General features: G+C 42.2%; 1 protein-coding gene across 1 annotated transcript; it reads left to right on the forward strand.

The window, feature by feature from the left end:
- The first annotated feature begins 1,375 nt into the window (after nt 1–1,375).
- Nucleotides 1,376–16,374, forward strand: slc39a6 (solute carrier family 39 member 6). The gene is made up of 12 exons (XM_069685478.1): nt 1,376–1,460; nt 2,704–2,908; nt 3,239–3,776; nt 4,266–4,422; nt 5,399–5,506; nt 5,729–5,898; nt 6,310–6,504; nt 6,901–6,985; nt 7,512–7,895; nt 9,746–9,826; nt 10,157–10,347; nt 11,780–16,374. Exons 2-12 carry the CDS (start codon nt 2,706–2,708, stop codon nt 11,930–11,932), a joined length of 2,265 nt encoding a protein of 754 aa, XP_069541579.1. The 5' UTR covers nt 1,376–1,460; nt 2,704–2,705; the 3' UTR covers nt 11,933–16,374.
- Nucleotides 16,375–16,597: the final 223 nt, after the last annotated feature.

Raw genomic sequence — 16,597 nt, forward strand, 5'->3', positions numbered from 1 at the left:
GAGTGTTTGAGTCTGGGGGAGCTGATCTCTATAAATCTTTTTAAGTGAAGGTGTTAGAGGAAGATGAATCAGGCTGTAGATGCTTTGACTAATGACTGTCTGCCATGTGACCCATGTCGACTTGTGTTTGAATTGTTACGTGTTTTATGTCTGCATACAACAAAATGATTCAATTTATTTATGCTTCTCAAAACATTTGAGAAGCTGGAACAGAATTGCTTACAGATTTATTTCTGTCAATCTTGTAGTATTTTCTGCTGTTCTTGTATTAAAAGCTGGTTAGTTTAATTCATAACAAATTTATCATTATATTAACAAACTCATAATATGTGTGCATGTAAAAATCTTAGTTTGTGTAAAACTAAAGCTGTCAGATTTTTGTTTTTGAGTCGAAGATGCATTTTTTTAAAGGAGTATTAAAAGAAAATACTCAAGTAAAATAGAAGCACCTCGGATCTGTCCTGAAGAAAAGTACTTGGCTACATTTTTTCCCACAGACTTGGACACCAGCAGTGCTGTCACATGTTCACAAAGCTCGGTCACATGCTCTGCACCGCTATCCTCCTTCACAGCATCTGCTTCAAGTCCTCCTGTGGTGCCTTCAAGTGCTCACCACAAATTACTCCCTGGGAGTTTCTCCGATGGTTGCTCTGCTTTAGGATAAATGTAGCATCTTTTATTTCTCCAGAAAGCTGGAATAAAAAAACAGCAATGACTCTACAGATGGTTGATAAATGGTTGGAGTCGGGTATGTCTGCCTATATTTTCTGTATTAATGAACAGGAGCTCCATATGACTGTAGATGTAACAGCAGGAGGACAAAGGAACCTGTACTTGTTTTGGCAGAGTGTAACTATAATAATAATAATAATAATAATAATAATAACCTTATAGCACCTATAAAAACAAGAGTTTACAAGGTGCTTTAGGCAGAATTTCAAAGACATAAAGGCAGAATTAAAAGAAGAAAAATTTTAATTTAATTCTCAGAAAAGTTCATATATTCCATCCCCTAAATTCGTGAATTCAGCTTTTATTTAAATCTTTATTTAAATGTTTGGTATATTTGTGTATTTCTATCATGCTTATGTGTTTTCTTATCATATAAATTGTCCCTGGTAATTTCTAACCTTTCATTTTATTTTCAAAAACATCATATGCTACTTCTTGCACATATTCAATTATACATGTATTAAAAGCAGTTGCTCTTTTTGGTAAATTATCTAATACGGGAGTCAGGAAATCATATAGGCCTATGCAAATTTTGCGTGAGAGGAACGGCTGTATATTTTACCTCCCCCCTAGGTCTTTGGAGCGCCAGTCAAATATCCGGAAGCCCCTGAACGCGGCTTAAACCACATTCATTAGCCTTCGTTACCTGATACTGGAGAGAACTGAACCACATCGTGAAGCGTTCACACATCGACCGGAGAGGAGAAAACACGGCACTGACGTTCACTGTAAGTTATTCCCACACATTTTAAGGCTCATTTCGGTCCGGTTTGTAGCCCGGGGGAAAAGAGGCACGTTCGCTCCGCACGGCGGCGGCAGCGGCTGGCTTCAGTTTCCGGGTTTGCCGTCTTTGTGCACACGGCACCGGGCTGGTGCAGAGCGCAGAAACCCAACGTGTTACTGTTTACCTCCGGTGTGTGATAGTGTTTCTGTTCAGACACGCGTGGCTGGTTGTACCGCAGATAAAGGAGTTTATTGTTTTATGGCTCGATGTTCCTGTTACACTTCGGCTGAGGCTTGGCGGCAGCACGAGGCCTGAGCCCGGGCCGCAGCCACCTGGCAGAAGCCATCTGTCAGCATCCTCCGAGAAATTTAACTATAAAACCGTGGCTAGCAGGGTGGCTAACCGCTAATTCCTTCAATACAGAAGATGTGACACAGTGTTATTTTCAGTTAATCCTGAAGCAATCATTAACCCTCGTTTTTACTCATAACGACGAGCTGTTTGTTAAGTTACGCTCGCTATCGACCGTTCAGAACTGCCACCCGCCTGACTGGCTTCATTTGTACGAGCGGTGCGCCAGACCCCATTCAGAAAACCTACAAGTGAAATATCTCTCCCTATCAAAGGAAGAATACAACCGTAACATAACTTAACTTTAACTTTACCCATTAATAAGAAGCTGTTCTTCATTGCGGCTTAACATCCAACAAACCAGGCAACAGTTTTTTTTCTAGTTTTTCTGCGGTTCAACTCTTTTTAAATTAGTCTTCTGAAAACGTCAACTGTAGTATGTTGTGACTAACTTCATCTGGCAGATCAGCAGTGTGTGAGTTAACGGGATGTTGTGTGTAAGTGATTTGTAATAGTGATGTAGCTATATGAGGAAGTAATGAAACATAATTAACGAGGCACTCTTGCATCATTCTGCACAAGTGACACATTTTCTGTCATGATTTCCATTGGTTTATGACGTTAGCGTTAAGCTTTGTGTTAAGTTGAGGTGATGCAGTAGCAGTGGAGGAAGGTTAGTAGATTCATACATCGTGCAACTTTGAGGTACTTTAATTTTTGCTACTGCTTTGTAAAACAATCATGCCTTTTAACCTCCTGCAGTTATTTGGCTGCTGTTATATGTTTCAGCCCTACATATCTCTTAAATAACACTTGTTTTCCATCTTGTGTTAAAACAAAATATGCTGATATTCTAATTTGTCATCTCCTTGTTGCTGCTTCTGTTTCTCCGGCAGAGATGATGGAGGAGACGAGTCGAGCCGTCATGGCCGTGATGTTTCTCCTCGCCTTGAGTTTGTGTAGCGGCAGTGGCTCGGCAGTTACGGACTGCAGCCCGTCCACCACAGAGACACACAGCGCGGTGCGTTTACTGTCTGGTGTGGTCGACTCCCAGAGAGCCGAGCAGAGCCAGAGACAACACCTAGAGGCTCTGTTCAACAGGTGAGCTCCCAGAGTTTCTGTTTGATCCTTTTACTTAAATGTGTTTGAGGTTGAGGTTAACCTGCAGAAATCATCCCTAACCCCACTGGTTAAATCTGAGAAGAGCTCCAATAACCAGTCATATGCAACCATAAATGAACACTTAGCTAACCTCATTAAGCCTCATTACTTCACCGTACTTTGGTCAAACAGAAGAGAGACAACACAAGAAAGAAAGGATAGAATACAGTATTAAAAACAAGATGTAAAATTAGGGCTTTTACTGTTAACTGATGACTGGTCACTGTGATTGTTTGACATCTAATCGTGATGTTTAATTGAACTTGCCAGATATGGAGAAAACGGCACCATCTCTCTGGCCGGTTTAAAGCGTCTCTTACAGAATGTGGGTTTGGATCGCATCAGGAAAGTTATGGTGCAACATCACGAGCAACCAGGCCACCACCATCATCACCACCATCACCACCACAAAGGACAACATAACCACCATCTCCAGGAGGACGACAACTCGCATCACCAGAAACGCATCCAAACTGAACCGTCACAGCCCGGACAGTTTCCAAAAACTCCGGAAGAATCCAAAGTTCAGGAAAGCCATCACGACCTGAACGACAAGAAGACGGCGGCACAGGAAGTTGGCACTACGGCGGTGTACAGCGCCCAGGTGGTGGTGAAACCAGACGATAAGAAAAGACAAGACAGCAGCCCGGAAGAGACCACCAGGCCGTCTGCTGCCACACTGCTCGCTGAAAACCAGACACAGGCAGCCGCAGTCAGCCGGGGGGGCCGTCTATACCACGAACACGACCCAAATCACAACCACACAAGCCAGGAGCGTCCCACCAACCGAAGCCTGGATGGTGTAGAGGTACGACATTAGCTTCTCTTTTACAGCTGGATGTTGTTTGAAAATGTGCCAGAAGAAAGAATACCTGAGTGTTGGTGCCGACTGTTCATATTCAACAAAGCACAGTGAAGGAAAAAAACTGCTTTTTTTGTTTGAATATAACTCAGAACTAAAACGTCAAGAGATGTTGCAGTACAATATTTTGCCTCCCGACAACCGGCTGTCGTCTGACGCCACTCTGAGACCTGGAGAGAGGAAAGACGTCTGCTGAAGAGCTAGCTGGTTTGCTATTGTTTGTAATGCTAACTCAGATGGAGCAAAATTATTCACTACAGTTGTTTAACGATGAAGACAACAACTCCCATGATCCTTTGCTACTTTATGACATCATCAAACTCCATCTTTTTTATTGTTGAACGCTAGCTAAGCAAAAATAACTCTTCGTGTGTGTATCGTGGCTTTTGTTTCCTGAATGAGTGGAGTTCTTGATTTTTTGTGTTTCATCTCCAGTGTCTGAACGCCTCCAGCATCCTCTCCTCACACGGGATGTCTGTGGAGACGGGCATGACCCTCAGTGACTTCAGCTTCCTCTGCCCCGCCCTCCTCAACCAGATCGACAGCAGAGCGTGCATCCTGCACGGAGACACTGCAAAACACGGGGACAAAGGTAGGAACACACTGAAGATGTAATTCATTACTCGCATTCTTTGGGAAACACTGATGGATTTAAACTGGAGCTTGACTTGTAGGCGAGTTTGCTGCAGAAAGAATAAGACTCAAGCTCTCCTACATGCGAGGGCCATACGACACAACGCAAGTAAAAGAAACACAACTTGAAAGTTATTTGTGAGCCAGTTTGAGCCCCAGTTGGCTGTTAGATAAGTCTGTGCTAATTTGGAAGCTACTGCGATTAGAGCTGCACAATTAACCCAATATTAATCCTGATCATGATTTAGTCTTCCCACCATTAAATAAACACAACTGATATTGACGGTTAAAATGCTCCACACGTAGAAAACTCTGCTGCAGATCAAATCAAGCGCTCCCTAAACTAACAGCCCCTCCTCCAGGGGGCGATGGAGAGGTTTCGGCTTCACTTTTGGGGGAGCTGGCATGTCATGTGATGAGCGCCGACCTCTCAGCAGCAGTTTAGAGAGGAAGAGTAAACAACAGAGACGGTCGGAGAAACTAAAGTCAAACGTCTGGAACAGAAGACGAAGAGCTGGTCCCCTGAAACGTCTCGTCAGCGCTTGTTTGGAGGTGTTTCAGGTTTAAGTGATGTGAAGAAGAAACAATGATCAGCAGAGAGGTCATGAAACCTGCGTCTGCGCCGCAAAGCAACACGACTAACTTGTTGAAGCAGCTGAAAGAACAAAGTGCAGCATGATGAGTGTGTGAAGGCTGAGAGGAAGAACGAGCTGCTCCCCGTCCTCCAGCGTCACGTCAGTCACGCTGCACAGAGACACCCTGTCCACCCAGCTCCCAAACACACACTTTCTTTACCTGTATTCAGGTTTCACAGTCACCCTGGCAGACTGAACAGGACATGTTATGTTCAAATATGATTGTTTAGAGCGTTTGATTTCTGTGGTGTAGTTTCATGTAGATAAACTGGATTGATTTGATCTGTTCTTCATTTCTAGATCATAATCATGCTCCCAGTTACCATAGCGACCACAACAACTTGGACAGCAACCACAGCGACCACAGCGAGCGCTCCGGGGGAGAAAGTAGCAAAAGCATCACGACAGGTGAGATCATAAATGAATCCAGTTTCACATAGGATTGATAGTATGTGATTTTAACATGGACTGTATAAAAAGATGGACGACATGACAGCTCAACCCTCTCTATCGCCCCCTGCTGACTGGCTGAGTCAAACTATAAATAACATGTTATGTTATAATTGAATAATACATTTGAGTATCAGCGGATGTCTCAGTTAGATGACGTGTTCAATCTGTGTGTTGCAGCGTGGGTGGGCGGGTTCATCTCCATCACCATCATCAGCCTGCTCTCGCTGGCCGGCGTCGTCCTCATCCCGCTCATGAACAGAGTTTTCTTCAAGTTCCTCCTCAGCTTCCTGGTGGCACTGGCTGTCGGCACGCTGAGCGGAGACGCCTTCCTTCATCTCATCCCCCACGTGAGTCACAGCAGTGCTTGGAATCTATTCCCCCCCCCCATGAATCCAGCTGTATACGAGTCCAGTTTTTTTCATAATGATCATCATGCTGTGTTGAAGAAGACTTGAAACGAGAGATTGAGACCATAAAGTCAGGAAAACGTTTACTGAGGGAATAAATCAAGAAAGAAGTAGGAACATTTTCTCATTGACTTCTATAGGATCTGACTTCCTTTTGCCACCAGTGGAGTCGCCCCCTGCTGGACATAAGGAAAATTGCAGGTTTTAAGCATAGACCTAACAGTTCTGCAGACTTCCCAGTCCATAGGTCTATGTCTGGTTTAAACTTGAACAGCGGTAGAGATGCATTCACTCCAGCTGCCGTTTCATCTCATCAGCCTCTTCCTGTGTTTATATCTGTGCACGCTCCAGTCTCAGGGAGGCCACCATCACCACCACGAGGATTCTGGGATGAATTTCTCTGAGGGGCTTCACCACCACGAGGAGCGAGAGGAGAACCTGGACGCTGTGTGGAAGGGTCTGACGGCGCTGAGCGGAGTCTACTTCATGTTTCTCATTGAACACTTCCTGACGCTGGGAAAGATGTACAAGGACAAGAAACAAAAGGTCAGAGTTCAATCTTCTCACGTAGGGTTTATTAAAACAAATTAAGTTCTATAACCCATGTTTTCAGTCCTTATTCTGATTGGGCAAACATAGCTTTAAAATTATAGATTTTCTTCTACAAAACACTATAAACTGAAGATGTACAAATAATCATGAGAGCCACAATTGAACAATAAAATTGGTTAAAATAATTTAAAACAGGGAGTATGTTGTTAAAAAGTAAGCCAACAAGATAATTAATTATTAAGACCACATACAATCCAGTTAATACAAACAGTCATATTGGTATCATTTGCCCTTTCGATGGCTATTTTTGACTTTTCAAATGCATTAAAAGTGTAGTCTTGTAAAGTATTGTCTAATGGTTCATTAATTTTTTGATTTCTGTCCAAACAGATCCAGAAGAAATGGGATCAGAACGACAAAGCAGATCCAGAAAAGCAGCCTGCTCTGGAAGAGAACGACCTGAAGCCAGCTGAAGGTGAGATGCGAAACAAAACAAACCAGGACGTTCTTTCACTTTACCTCTGAGGGGGAAGAACACCTGAAGTTCCCGAGCTCTCCGAAACCATAAAGTTATACAAACGTCTGTTAGAATTTAGCTCAATTCAAAGCCCGGACTAAAAACAGGTAAAGCTAGTGAAAGATGATTCATATTTTATTGGTTTATTTCTAAAATTTGTTTGACCTCAAAGAAACATGACCCAACAATATGTCTGCCTCCAAACAGAAGTTAGCATCGATTATTCCTAGTAGCCCGTCAAATATTGTTTGACAGGGATTTCATGTAAAATAAGTTCTAGGATCTGCTCGGACTTGTGGACTCGAGTAACTTGGCTAAAAGGCAGCAAGTTTATAGAAAGAAAAAGGGGCCTAGAGCGGAGCCTTGAGGAACACCACAACTGAACTGCTCCTTCCTGGAAGCAGCTGTACCCAGAGCAACAGGAAGAGATTTGCAGCATTCCGAGCATAACAGGTGGGTGTTTAAATATTGTTGTCTTCTCCAGATGTGGAGACTAATGGTGCTGGTTTGTTTGGCGACCACTCGAGCAGCCTACACGGCGGCAGCGTGGCCGAGGAGGAACAGGTGATGCTGGCGCCGCAGGTGTCCATCGTCTCACCCTCTGGAGCTGCTGCCTACACCGACGAGGACTGCGAGAACAAATGCCACTCCCACTTCCACGACACCGTGGGTCAGGCCGACAGCATGCACCACCACCACCACGACTACCACCACATCCTGCATCACCACCACTCCCAGAACCACCACCCGCACAGCCACTCCCACTCCTACTCAGAGCAGCACTTCCAGGAGGCCGGCGTGGCCACGCTCGCCTGGATGGTGATCATGGGAGACGGACTGCACAACTTCAGTGATGGCCTGGCCATCGGTGAGTTAGCATTACACTTGAGCTATCTAAGAGGTTAGCATGCTAATATGCCAACTCTAGCTGGGCCGCAAAAGGACTTAAAACACTTAATTTAATTAATGTAAAACTATCAGGTGCTGTTAAGCTGGTGCCTATTTTAACATCAGTCTACAAAACTTAGATACGGAAGGTTCCTTAATATCTCCAGTATCATTCGGCAACTGCAAAATGGGCTGTGATGGCTGCAATCCATTCCAAATGCATACGTCCACTAAAAGTTCTTTTCTTTGCCACTGACAGTCTCAGGTTGTTACTCTGCAAAATTACAGAAATGTTTGAAAGAGAAGATGCTTTTTTTCAACCCCCAAAAAAGCAGTTGCGTTGCTTTCTTTAATGCCACCAGACTCCATAAACAAAAACAGTCGTTTACCTCACGGAACACAGGAGTTGCTGTTGTACTGCTGCCTCGATCTGTTAGTTGTTTTTGTGTGACTTTGGTGTTTTAAATTGTAAGTTCTGGTCCAACACAATAGTTGTGAAACACACAAAAACTATAATTAAATGAACTGAAACAGCATTTTGTTTTGGGATTTAAAGTTAGATAATTAGACGGTAGAGTCGCTCGCTCAAACACAGCTCAACAGTTAAAACAGCCTTAATTCTAGGAGCTGTTTTGGAAACAAGGAGTCTGTTTCTTAAAGTCCTGTTCTCAAGGCAAACATAACAGATATTTAGATTATACTGTACATTGTTAAGCTCTAAGTACCAGCTCTAACAAAGACGGGAAGTACCACAAACTAACTTTCTCACCTGAAGCAGCCCCATCCACTAATGCACACGGAGCTCAGGAGGTGTTTAGTGTCACACACCAGCATTAAGACCGGATGAATGAACAGCGACGCCCAAAAAGAAGCAACAAGTTGTGAGATATTAAAAGACACATCGCACGTGCTGTTGCTCTTAATCTGATAAACTATAGGGGTGATAGGCAGGTTATGTTTATGTTAGCTGACAAGATTGGATATCATTCTTTCATAATAATTTCTTTGATTGGAGTTTATTGTTTCATTCTTTATCTTTTCAGACTCTAATTTGGGAAATGTTGAGCTTAAGGAAGTCTCTGCAGGAATATCATTTTATCCTGATGTGCGTCAGTTTGAGCAAAATTTATTGTGATTAAACAACATAGCTCGTTCTTCCTCTCGGCCTTCACACACTCATCATGCTGCACTTTGTGCTGTTTGTTCAGCTGCTTCAACAAGTTAGTCGTGTTGCTTTGCGGCGCAGACGCAGGTTTCATGACCTCTCTGCTGATCATTGTTTCTTCTTCACATCACTTAAACCTGAAACACCTCCAAACAAGCGCTGACGAGCCGTTTCAGGGGACCAGCTCTTCGTCTTCTGTTCAGACGTTTGACTTTAGTTTCTCCGACCGTCTCTGTTGTTTACTCTTCCTCTCTAAACTGCTGCTGAGAGGTCGGCGCTCGTCACATGACCTGCCAGCTCCCCCAAAAGAGAAGCCCAAAGCTCTCCATCGCCCCCTGGAGGAGGGGCTGTTAGTTTAGGGAGCGCTTGATTTGATCCGCAGCAGAGTTTTCTACGGGCGGAGCGTTTTAAACATGAATATCACCGTCAGTCGTGTTTATTTAATCGCGAGAAGACAAAATCCTGATCGCGATTAATAATTGATTAATTGTGCAGTCCTTCATGCTAATATGATAACATTTAGCATGTTAGCTTGTTAACCACTGACCATTGGAGTATTTCACTGAGCTGAACAGTAGCATGCAAACTGCAGCCATGCCAACATGCTCATGTTTTGTCTAAATATCGTACAGTAGTGACAGTGGGCGTGAACGTTCTCTCTGCAGGTGCTGCCTTCACTGAGGGTCTGTCCAGCGGTCTCAGCACATCTGTGGCTGTTTTCTGCCACGAGCTGCCTCACGAGTTAGGTAAAATAATAACCTTTGATTTTTCTTAATAAATATCTGTATTGAATAATTTTATTAAAATGTTTAATCTCTTTCTGTTAGCAGTTAGCTGCATGAAGAGCCTGTATTTTGGCACTGTTATCTTTGTGTGTTATATTGTTTATAAATGTCTTCACAGTTGCTTCGTTAAATTCCTTAACTCTCTAATCTTTGACATTTTATGAGCAAGATAAAAGTGCAATTTTTCTTGATTTTATGCAGCAAAACTTCTTAATTAACTTTGTGATAAAACGCTCTGAAAACAGTGCATGCAGTCTTTGTGTTGAATGAGGTGTGCACTTTGTTTCCCAGGTGACTTTGCGGTTCTCCTCAAGGCCGGTATGACGGTGCGTCAGGCCATCCTCTACAACGTGTTGTCGGCCATGATGGCCTACCTGGGTATGGTGACAGGTATCCTGATAGGACACTACGCAGAAAACATCTCCATGTGGATATTCGCCCTCACAGCCGGACTCTTCATGTATGTGGCTCTGGTCGACATGGTGAGTAAATATCACGTCTTCAGCACTTAAACACAGAGAATCCTGAGCAGAGAGAAATCCACCTGTTTAAAGGGACGTCAGATCTGTTTGTTCAGGCTGACAGACTGAATTCAACATTCAGGAAGTTTTCAGTCCAGAAATGTCCAAAGAAAGCGCTCTGCTCTCGTCCAGTCAGCTGCATCTGCTCTGTCCACTCTCACCGGTGCTTCAGATCAGCCCGTCCGAGAGCAGCAGCCTTCAGATCCAGATGGCCTCTTCTCAAACACAAACACACAAACACACACACACACACACACACGCACACACACACACACACACACACACACACACACACACAGTTTTATAAACAGGTCACATGTGGAAGTTTTACACAAACACAAGATGTCACAAACAGCTGCTGTCTGGAAAACGAAACACGGCAAGGCTTCTGGTGTCCGAGGCTGCCCCCCTGTGGCCACTGCTCTGCACTGCACTCTGTAAAAAGGACATCAGAGAGAGAGAGAGAGAGAGAGAGAGAGAGAGAGAGAGAGAGAGAGAGAGAGAGAGAGAGAGAGAGAGAGAGAGAGAGAGAGAGAGAGAGAGAGAGAGAGAGAGAGAGAGAGAGAGAGAGAGAGAGAGAGAGAGAGAGAGAGAGAGAGAGAGAGAGAGAGAGAGAGAGAGAGAGAGAGAGAGAGAGAGAGAGAGAGAGAGAGAGAGAGAGAGAGAGAGAGAGAGATCCCTCCTGTAAATGGACCTTCTTATGTTTCTGTTTTTAAAGAGTAAAAAAGAGAAGAAGACAATTCGATTCTTAAGGTGACGATTTGATCCAAAATCGCTTCTTGATCCAAACCGATTCTCGATTCACAATCAATTCCCTATTCGTTACAAAGCAGTGCTTATTTCAGGATTTACTCCAGTCTGCTGTGTGCTAAGGAAACTGCAGTGGAAAATTATTATATGACATTAAAGCACAGTAAAATGTGTTACAAATCCAATACAATTGGTAGACTTAGGTGAGCTACCTCTGCATTTAAAACAGTCACACAATAATGCTCGACAGCTCTTTGAGACATTGACTTTCAGCTTGTATGCAGAGTCAGATTCACAGCTGTGTGGCTTCCGTGCATCACTCGCGTTTGTATACGCGACTCGACCTGCCAGGCATCCGCGATGCAGTGAGCGATGAATATCACGAATGACTGGGTGGCTCGAGAGGTCGGCACATCGTTGGTGAAGATGCAGAGAGCTAGCTAACGTTAGCAGTGCTACTGAATGCTGGAGCTGTGTACAACAGAAGCCAGAAATGGTGCACAGCAATGTGTCTCATTTTCATGCTGCAGCTGTTACACACTTTAAAGTTTAAACAATTGTTATGTGCTCCTCTTTTACAGATTTTAAAAACACATTTTTCACGATGGCTTTAATCTGTGTCCGTACATTATTTTCTATCCAGGTCCCTGAGATGCTGCACAACAATGCCGGGGACCACGGCTTCAGCCACTGCGGCTTCTTCCTGCTCCAGAACGCCGGCATCCTGCTGGGCTTCTGCATAATGCTGCTCATCGCCATTTTTGAGCACAAAATCCAGCTGGACCTCGGGGACTGAACGATTAATCCTGAGCTCCGTGCGAGTTTCAGCACCTCGGTCAGAAGTGTTTTTTTATTTGTTGTTCGGGCCCCTCGACTAAGTTTGCATTGTCCCAAGGAGAAGCATCGGTTCAAACACGAATCAAACGTGATCTAGAAAGTTTCCATGTCGACCCTCTGCTACTGGTGCTCACATGTCTCCTGCTTGAACTGAGGTTGGATAAAAACACTAACAAGGTTGTAGGTTTTATTTTTTTGCCGTGCGGTTAAAAAAACAATTTCTTCCAATGTCGACAAACTTGAGAAAACAAATGAAGGAAAGCCGAGTCTACAGGCAAACGAAGTACATCTAAAAACCCATCAGAATTGCTCTTACCACCAAAATACTCCTTACAATTTGCACAAAGAAAAAGACTGTGCTGTTGTCCTCCTTTGAACCTCTTTTGCACTCCATATTAGATGCAGTTTTTAACCAATTATGTTTGATATCGTCTCCTTTATCTTTTTCATCAGAGGCTGTTTCTGCTGCTGAGTTAAACCACATCAGTATTCCAATAACCCAAGTGCCATAAGAGTCCCACAGAAGCATCCTGGGGATTTAAATGACGCTGCTCTTGTTTGCTGGCCTTAAAGGGAACATTGTGTTTAAACCTGGGTCCTAGTTCTTCTTGTTCAGGTGTGTAAATGACAAACAGGTAGAAAACGTTTTAAATTGCCCCAGCTGAATGCTTCAGCGGGAGACAATGAAACAGGCTGTAAAGTAATGATCGGGTGTAAAGGCACCTGATCAAAGCACGTCCACGAGGATCAGATTGTTATTAAGTGTCTGACAACATCACAGAAAGGATGCTGTCTTACCCGTTACATCGCTCTCTGCAAACACACCAGACTCCATTCAGAAAAACACAAATTTAACCTAGTAGAACACATTAGTTTCTGCTCAACCACTGCTTTGATCAACAACAAATGGAGTAACAGCAACAATCAAAGTATGTGAGCTAAAATCAGTGTTTTTCTGAATGGAGTCTGGTGTGTGTGCAGAGAGCGATGTAACGTCTGTGTGTGGTTAAAACAATCATCTTCCTCTGTAACAAAAAGGTCTATCTCTGTAGGGATCCTTTCTGTCATGTTGTCACACACTTAGAATAACAATCTGAGTCTGTCAGTGGAAACAACAAGAACTTTTAGTGGACGACCTTTGACCCATCTAGGATTATGTTGCAGCCCTTACAGCCTGTTTCACTGCTGCAGGATGAACACACCTACTGGAGTGATTCTAAAACCCTTATACCTATTTTTCATTCAGGGCCCAGATTTAAAAGATACAAGAATTCCCCTTTAATTAATAACAAAAAGACGTATTACTGGTGCCAAAAACAGCAACAGGACGGTTTCTACTGCCCCCCAAAGTCGGCCTGACTAACTGATGAGGGGGAGACAGAGCGTCACAAGATCAAGCCACTTGGTAAAAAGGACTTTATGGGGGGACCAGGCCTCGGGACGACATCAGAGAAATAGTGTTATATTTCCTTAAACGCTGAGTAATGGTGTTTTCACCTCATGTCAGCGTTTTACACAAAGTAAAATATTTCCATCACGAATTCCGTCCATGAAACGAAGCTCATCTGATGAAGGAAAAGATGCTCTAGATCGTATTTGTGGAAATCAACACTTAATGTATCTGTTACACTAACAATTGCTGTCTAGCTCTGCCTGTTACACGGTGTTAGGATCTGCTTTATAATGAGGCATCGCCTGTTGAACTTCTCTGCCTTCGGGAGACAAATTAATGCCAAGATTTGTTTATCCACAACTGTGTTCTTAATACTTCTGAAACGTGACAGTGCTTGACGATGTAGGGAAGTCTTATTTATGTTCTTAGCTTGTTGCTAAGTTTTCTGTTTCTGCAAAGTGCAGATTCGTATGAATCAGAAGCCTGAAATACTCTCCTGTGGAGCTTTCTGATGCCACAGCGCTTCATAATTTTTACAACAATGATCCAAAACAGAACCTAGGTGAGTTTTAATTCTCCTCCTAGAGCGTTTTTTGTTTTTACATTTGCCCTACAGTCTAAACCACATGTGTGTCTGTGTTCCTCTTATATACAAATATGGCGAATGCACGTATTTTGATATGTTAGTGACAAACAAAAAGGTCCATCTCTGTAGGGATCTTTCGGTCATTTTCCCTCACAGAACACAGGAGTTTCCTGTTCTACCGCTACCTGTATCGTAAGTTGGGACCAACAAATAATCTGTGTAACAGGAAAAAAGTCCCAAATCAAGTAACAGTAATGGTTGTGTTCTTTGAGCTAAAATAATTAATTTTTTGTTAAGTAATTCTGCATATTTTTTAACCACAAGCAGCCAAACATTTAACTTGCTCTCCTCAAAGTTGAAGGCTGAAACGCTGAAGTGATCTGCTGAAGAAATTCCAAAACTTAAGAATACTGAATGTTCTCCTTAGCATCTGATTTCAACATTTAGCATAAACTATCACTCACATCCACACAATGCAGTCATGTGAAAGAATGGTTGAATTTCTATCTCTACTAACTTTTAGTTTTCGAGACTGTTTGGCCCTGACCCTGCCCTCGGGAGCGGCTCTGAAATATGTGCAAGTCTGTAAAAAAAAAAAAAAATACAATGTGTGTCCAAGAAGAACTAAGAAAGCAAAATATGGCAACACAGTGATGAAACTCAGCAGGTAGACTGTTTGCTGTAGTGCGTCCCTTAATAAGTCATTTTTATTTTATTGTTGCAGTTGAAGAGTTAATGTTGCATCTCAACACTGATCTTTGTTACAATATTCCTCTTGTTCAGTTTGAATGTGGACTTTAATGACAGTGAAAAGTGATGTATCCATCACGAGCTCAGTTTAAATGGTTTCATGTTTTTTTATCTCTGTTTTTAAAACGAGGCTGCTCTGATGTTTTGGTCAAATAATACTTAAAAAAAGGCATAAAAGTATGAACCTCGCAGTGTATAGTTCATGTAAAATACTATAGTTTATGTGTATGTATGTATGTACAATATGTGTATCATTAGTTTCAGATGTGAAGAACGTCTCTCGGTTACATCGTGTTCAAAACAAAAAGAATCTCATCACAGAAAGCTGGAAAAGTTATATTTAAAAAGGAGGGACTTGTTCGTTCTTGCCGTGACTAAATGTTTGAGATCAATCTGTTTATTTCAGATGATTTATTAAATGAATTTGTAATATTTTTATTGGATAAGTTAACTCTTCAGAATGATTGATTTTCAGTGGAAGTTATAAAAATAATCTCAAAATAAGATTTTATTTGTTATGTTCTCAGTTTATTTCAAAAACAACACATTTGGTAAATTAATTAGTTTAAATAAAACTTTGTGTCAAATCTGTAGCAGGAAGCATCAAATGCATAAAGCCCGACAGATATATCTTTTGGCTGATGCCATAAGGCTAGTACTTTCAGGCCGATACTGTCAGGCTGATACTGTCAGGAAGATATCAGATCGATACTATCAGGCCGATACTATCAGGCTGATACTACCAGGCCGATACTATTAGATCGTTACTATCAGGCCGATATCTGCCAATCACAGATTAATCTGTATCAATACGCACCATATAAATACTCTTTTTATGGAGCATATGATAGAGAAAACATTGCGAATGACTTTAGAGTCTTCAGCACATGTGGCAGAACGTCACAGCCGTCATATTCACCACTGACACTAGTTTATAGTGTTAAATATTCTTTAATAGAGTTATTTAATAAAGTGGCCATCTGAGTCCTTTGACGAGTCATATTTGTAAAAAGTGAACAAGCTCTTGTTTCACGCCAACATATTGGTAATCTGTTTTGAATCCATCAGATAAATCCCATATGGATGAGGTTGTAGTTTCCTGATATAATGATGCCTTAAATTAAATGGTAGTTACCTTGAAAGCATCAAAACATCCCCTTATTGTGTTCACCAGTTGCTTGAATGTGGAGTATGTTTTACACTCTGCTCCTGTTACATTAAACAGCAGCTCCAACGATAATTCTCTTCATTGTGTAATGTAGTTAAAGCACATTTCTTGTATGACTGTGTCAAGGCCATGCATGTTTTTCTAGATGCAAAGATGTGTTCATGATTCTTCACCACAACTGAAACCAAAAAATCTAATCTTTTCACCAGTTTTAAACCCATCCTCGCGCACACTGTCCTCTGCTTAGAATCACAATCACAACCGTTGTTGTTGAGTGGAAAATGTACTGGCTACAAAAAAAAAGACCATCAAGGTGATTCAACACCTGTGAGAGAAAATAAAAAGATTCACCAAACTGTTACTTTGTCGCCAAACTGTTGGAAAGGTGTTTCTGTGATTTATTCGACGTCTGTATTGAGTGTGTGACTGCAGTGACCGCAGCAGCTGTGACGTTGACTCACTTTGCTCTTTGACATTCCTGAACAATAAACTCGTTCACCTTCACACAGCACGTCCTGACTCCCTTGATGTTTTACCCACATTAAAGTCTTCATGTTTCCTAACACAAACCTGAACAACTCAGAACCTCATCTAAAAAACTCGAGGTTATTTATGTATGTGTTTTATTATTGATTAGAACAATGTTAAAATACTACACAGCATACAAAAGTTTAGTATAAAGCCTCATGTACTTAAAGTATGATAGTATCAGTACTGCAGTATTCTT

Source organism: Semicossyphus pulcher, unplaced genomic scaffold (genome assembly GCF_022749685.1).
Source record: "Semicossyphus pulcher isolate SPU_LCO1_2020_fin unplaced genomic scaffold, fSemPul1.0.p SCAF_7, whole genome shotgun sequence".
Taxonomy (NCBI): Eukaryota; Metazoa; Chordata; class Actinopteri; order Labriformes; family Labridae; genus Semicossyphus; species Semicossyphus pulcher.

What these genes read in the sequence shown, in the direction of transcription:
- slc39a6 (XM_069685478.1), top strand. Translation starts at nt 2,706, where the DNA reads ATGATGGAGGAGACGAGTCGAGCCGTCATGGCCGTGATGTTTCTCCTC. An exon ending in TGCAAAACACGGGGACAAAG is followed by an intron (nt 4,423 to 5,398) that starts GTAGGAACACAC and finishes CTTCATTTCTAG; the next exon opens with ATCATAATCATGCTCCCAGT. An exon ending in ACAAGGACAAGAAACAAAAG is followed by an intron (nt 6,505 to 6,900) that starts GTCAGAGTTCAA and finishes CTGTCCAAACAG; the next exon opens with ATCCAGAAGAAATGGGATCA.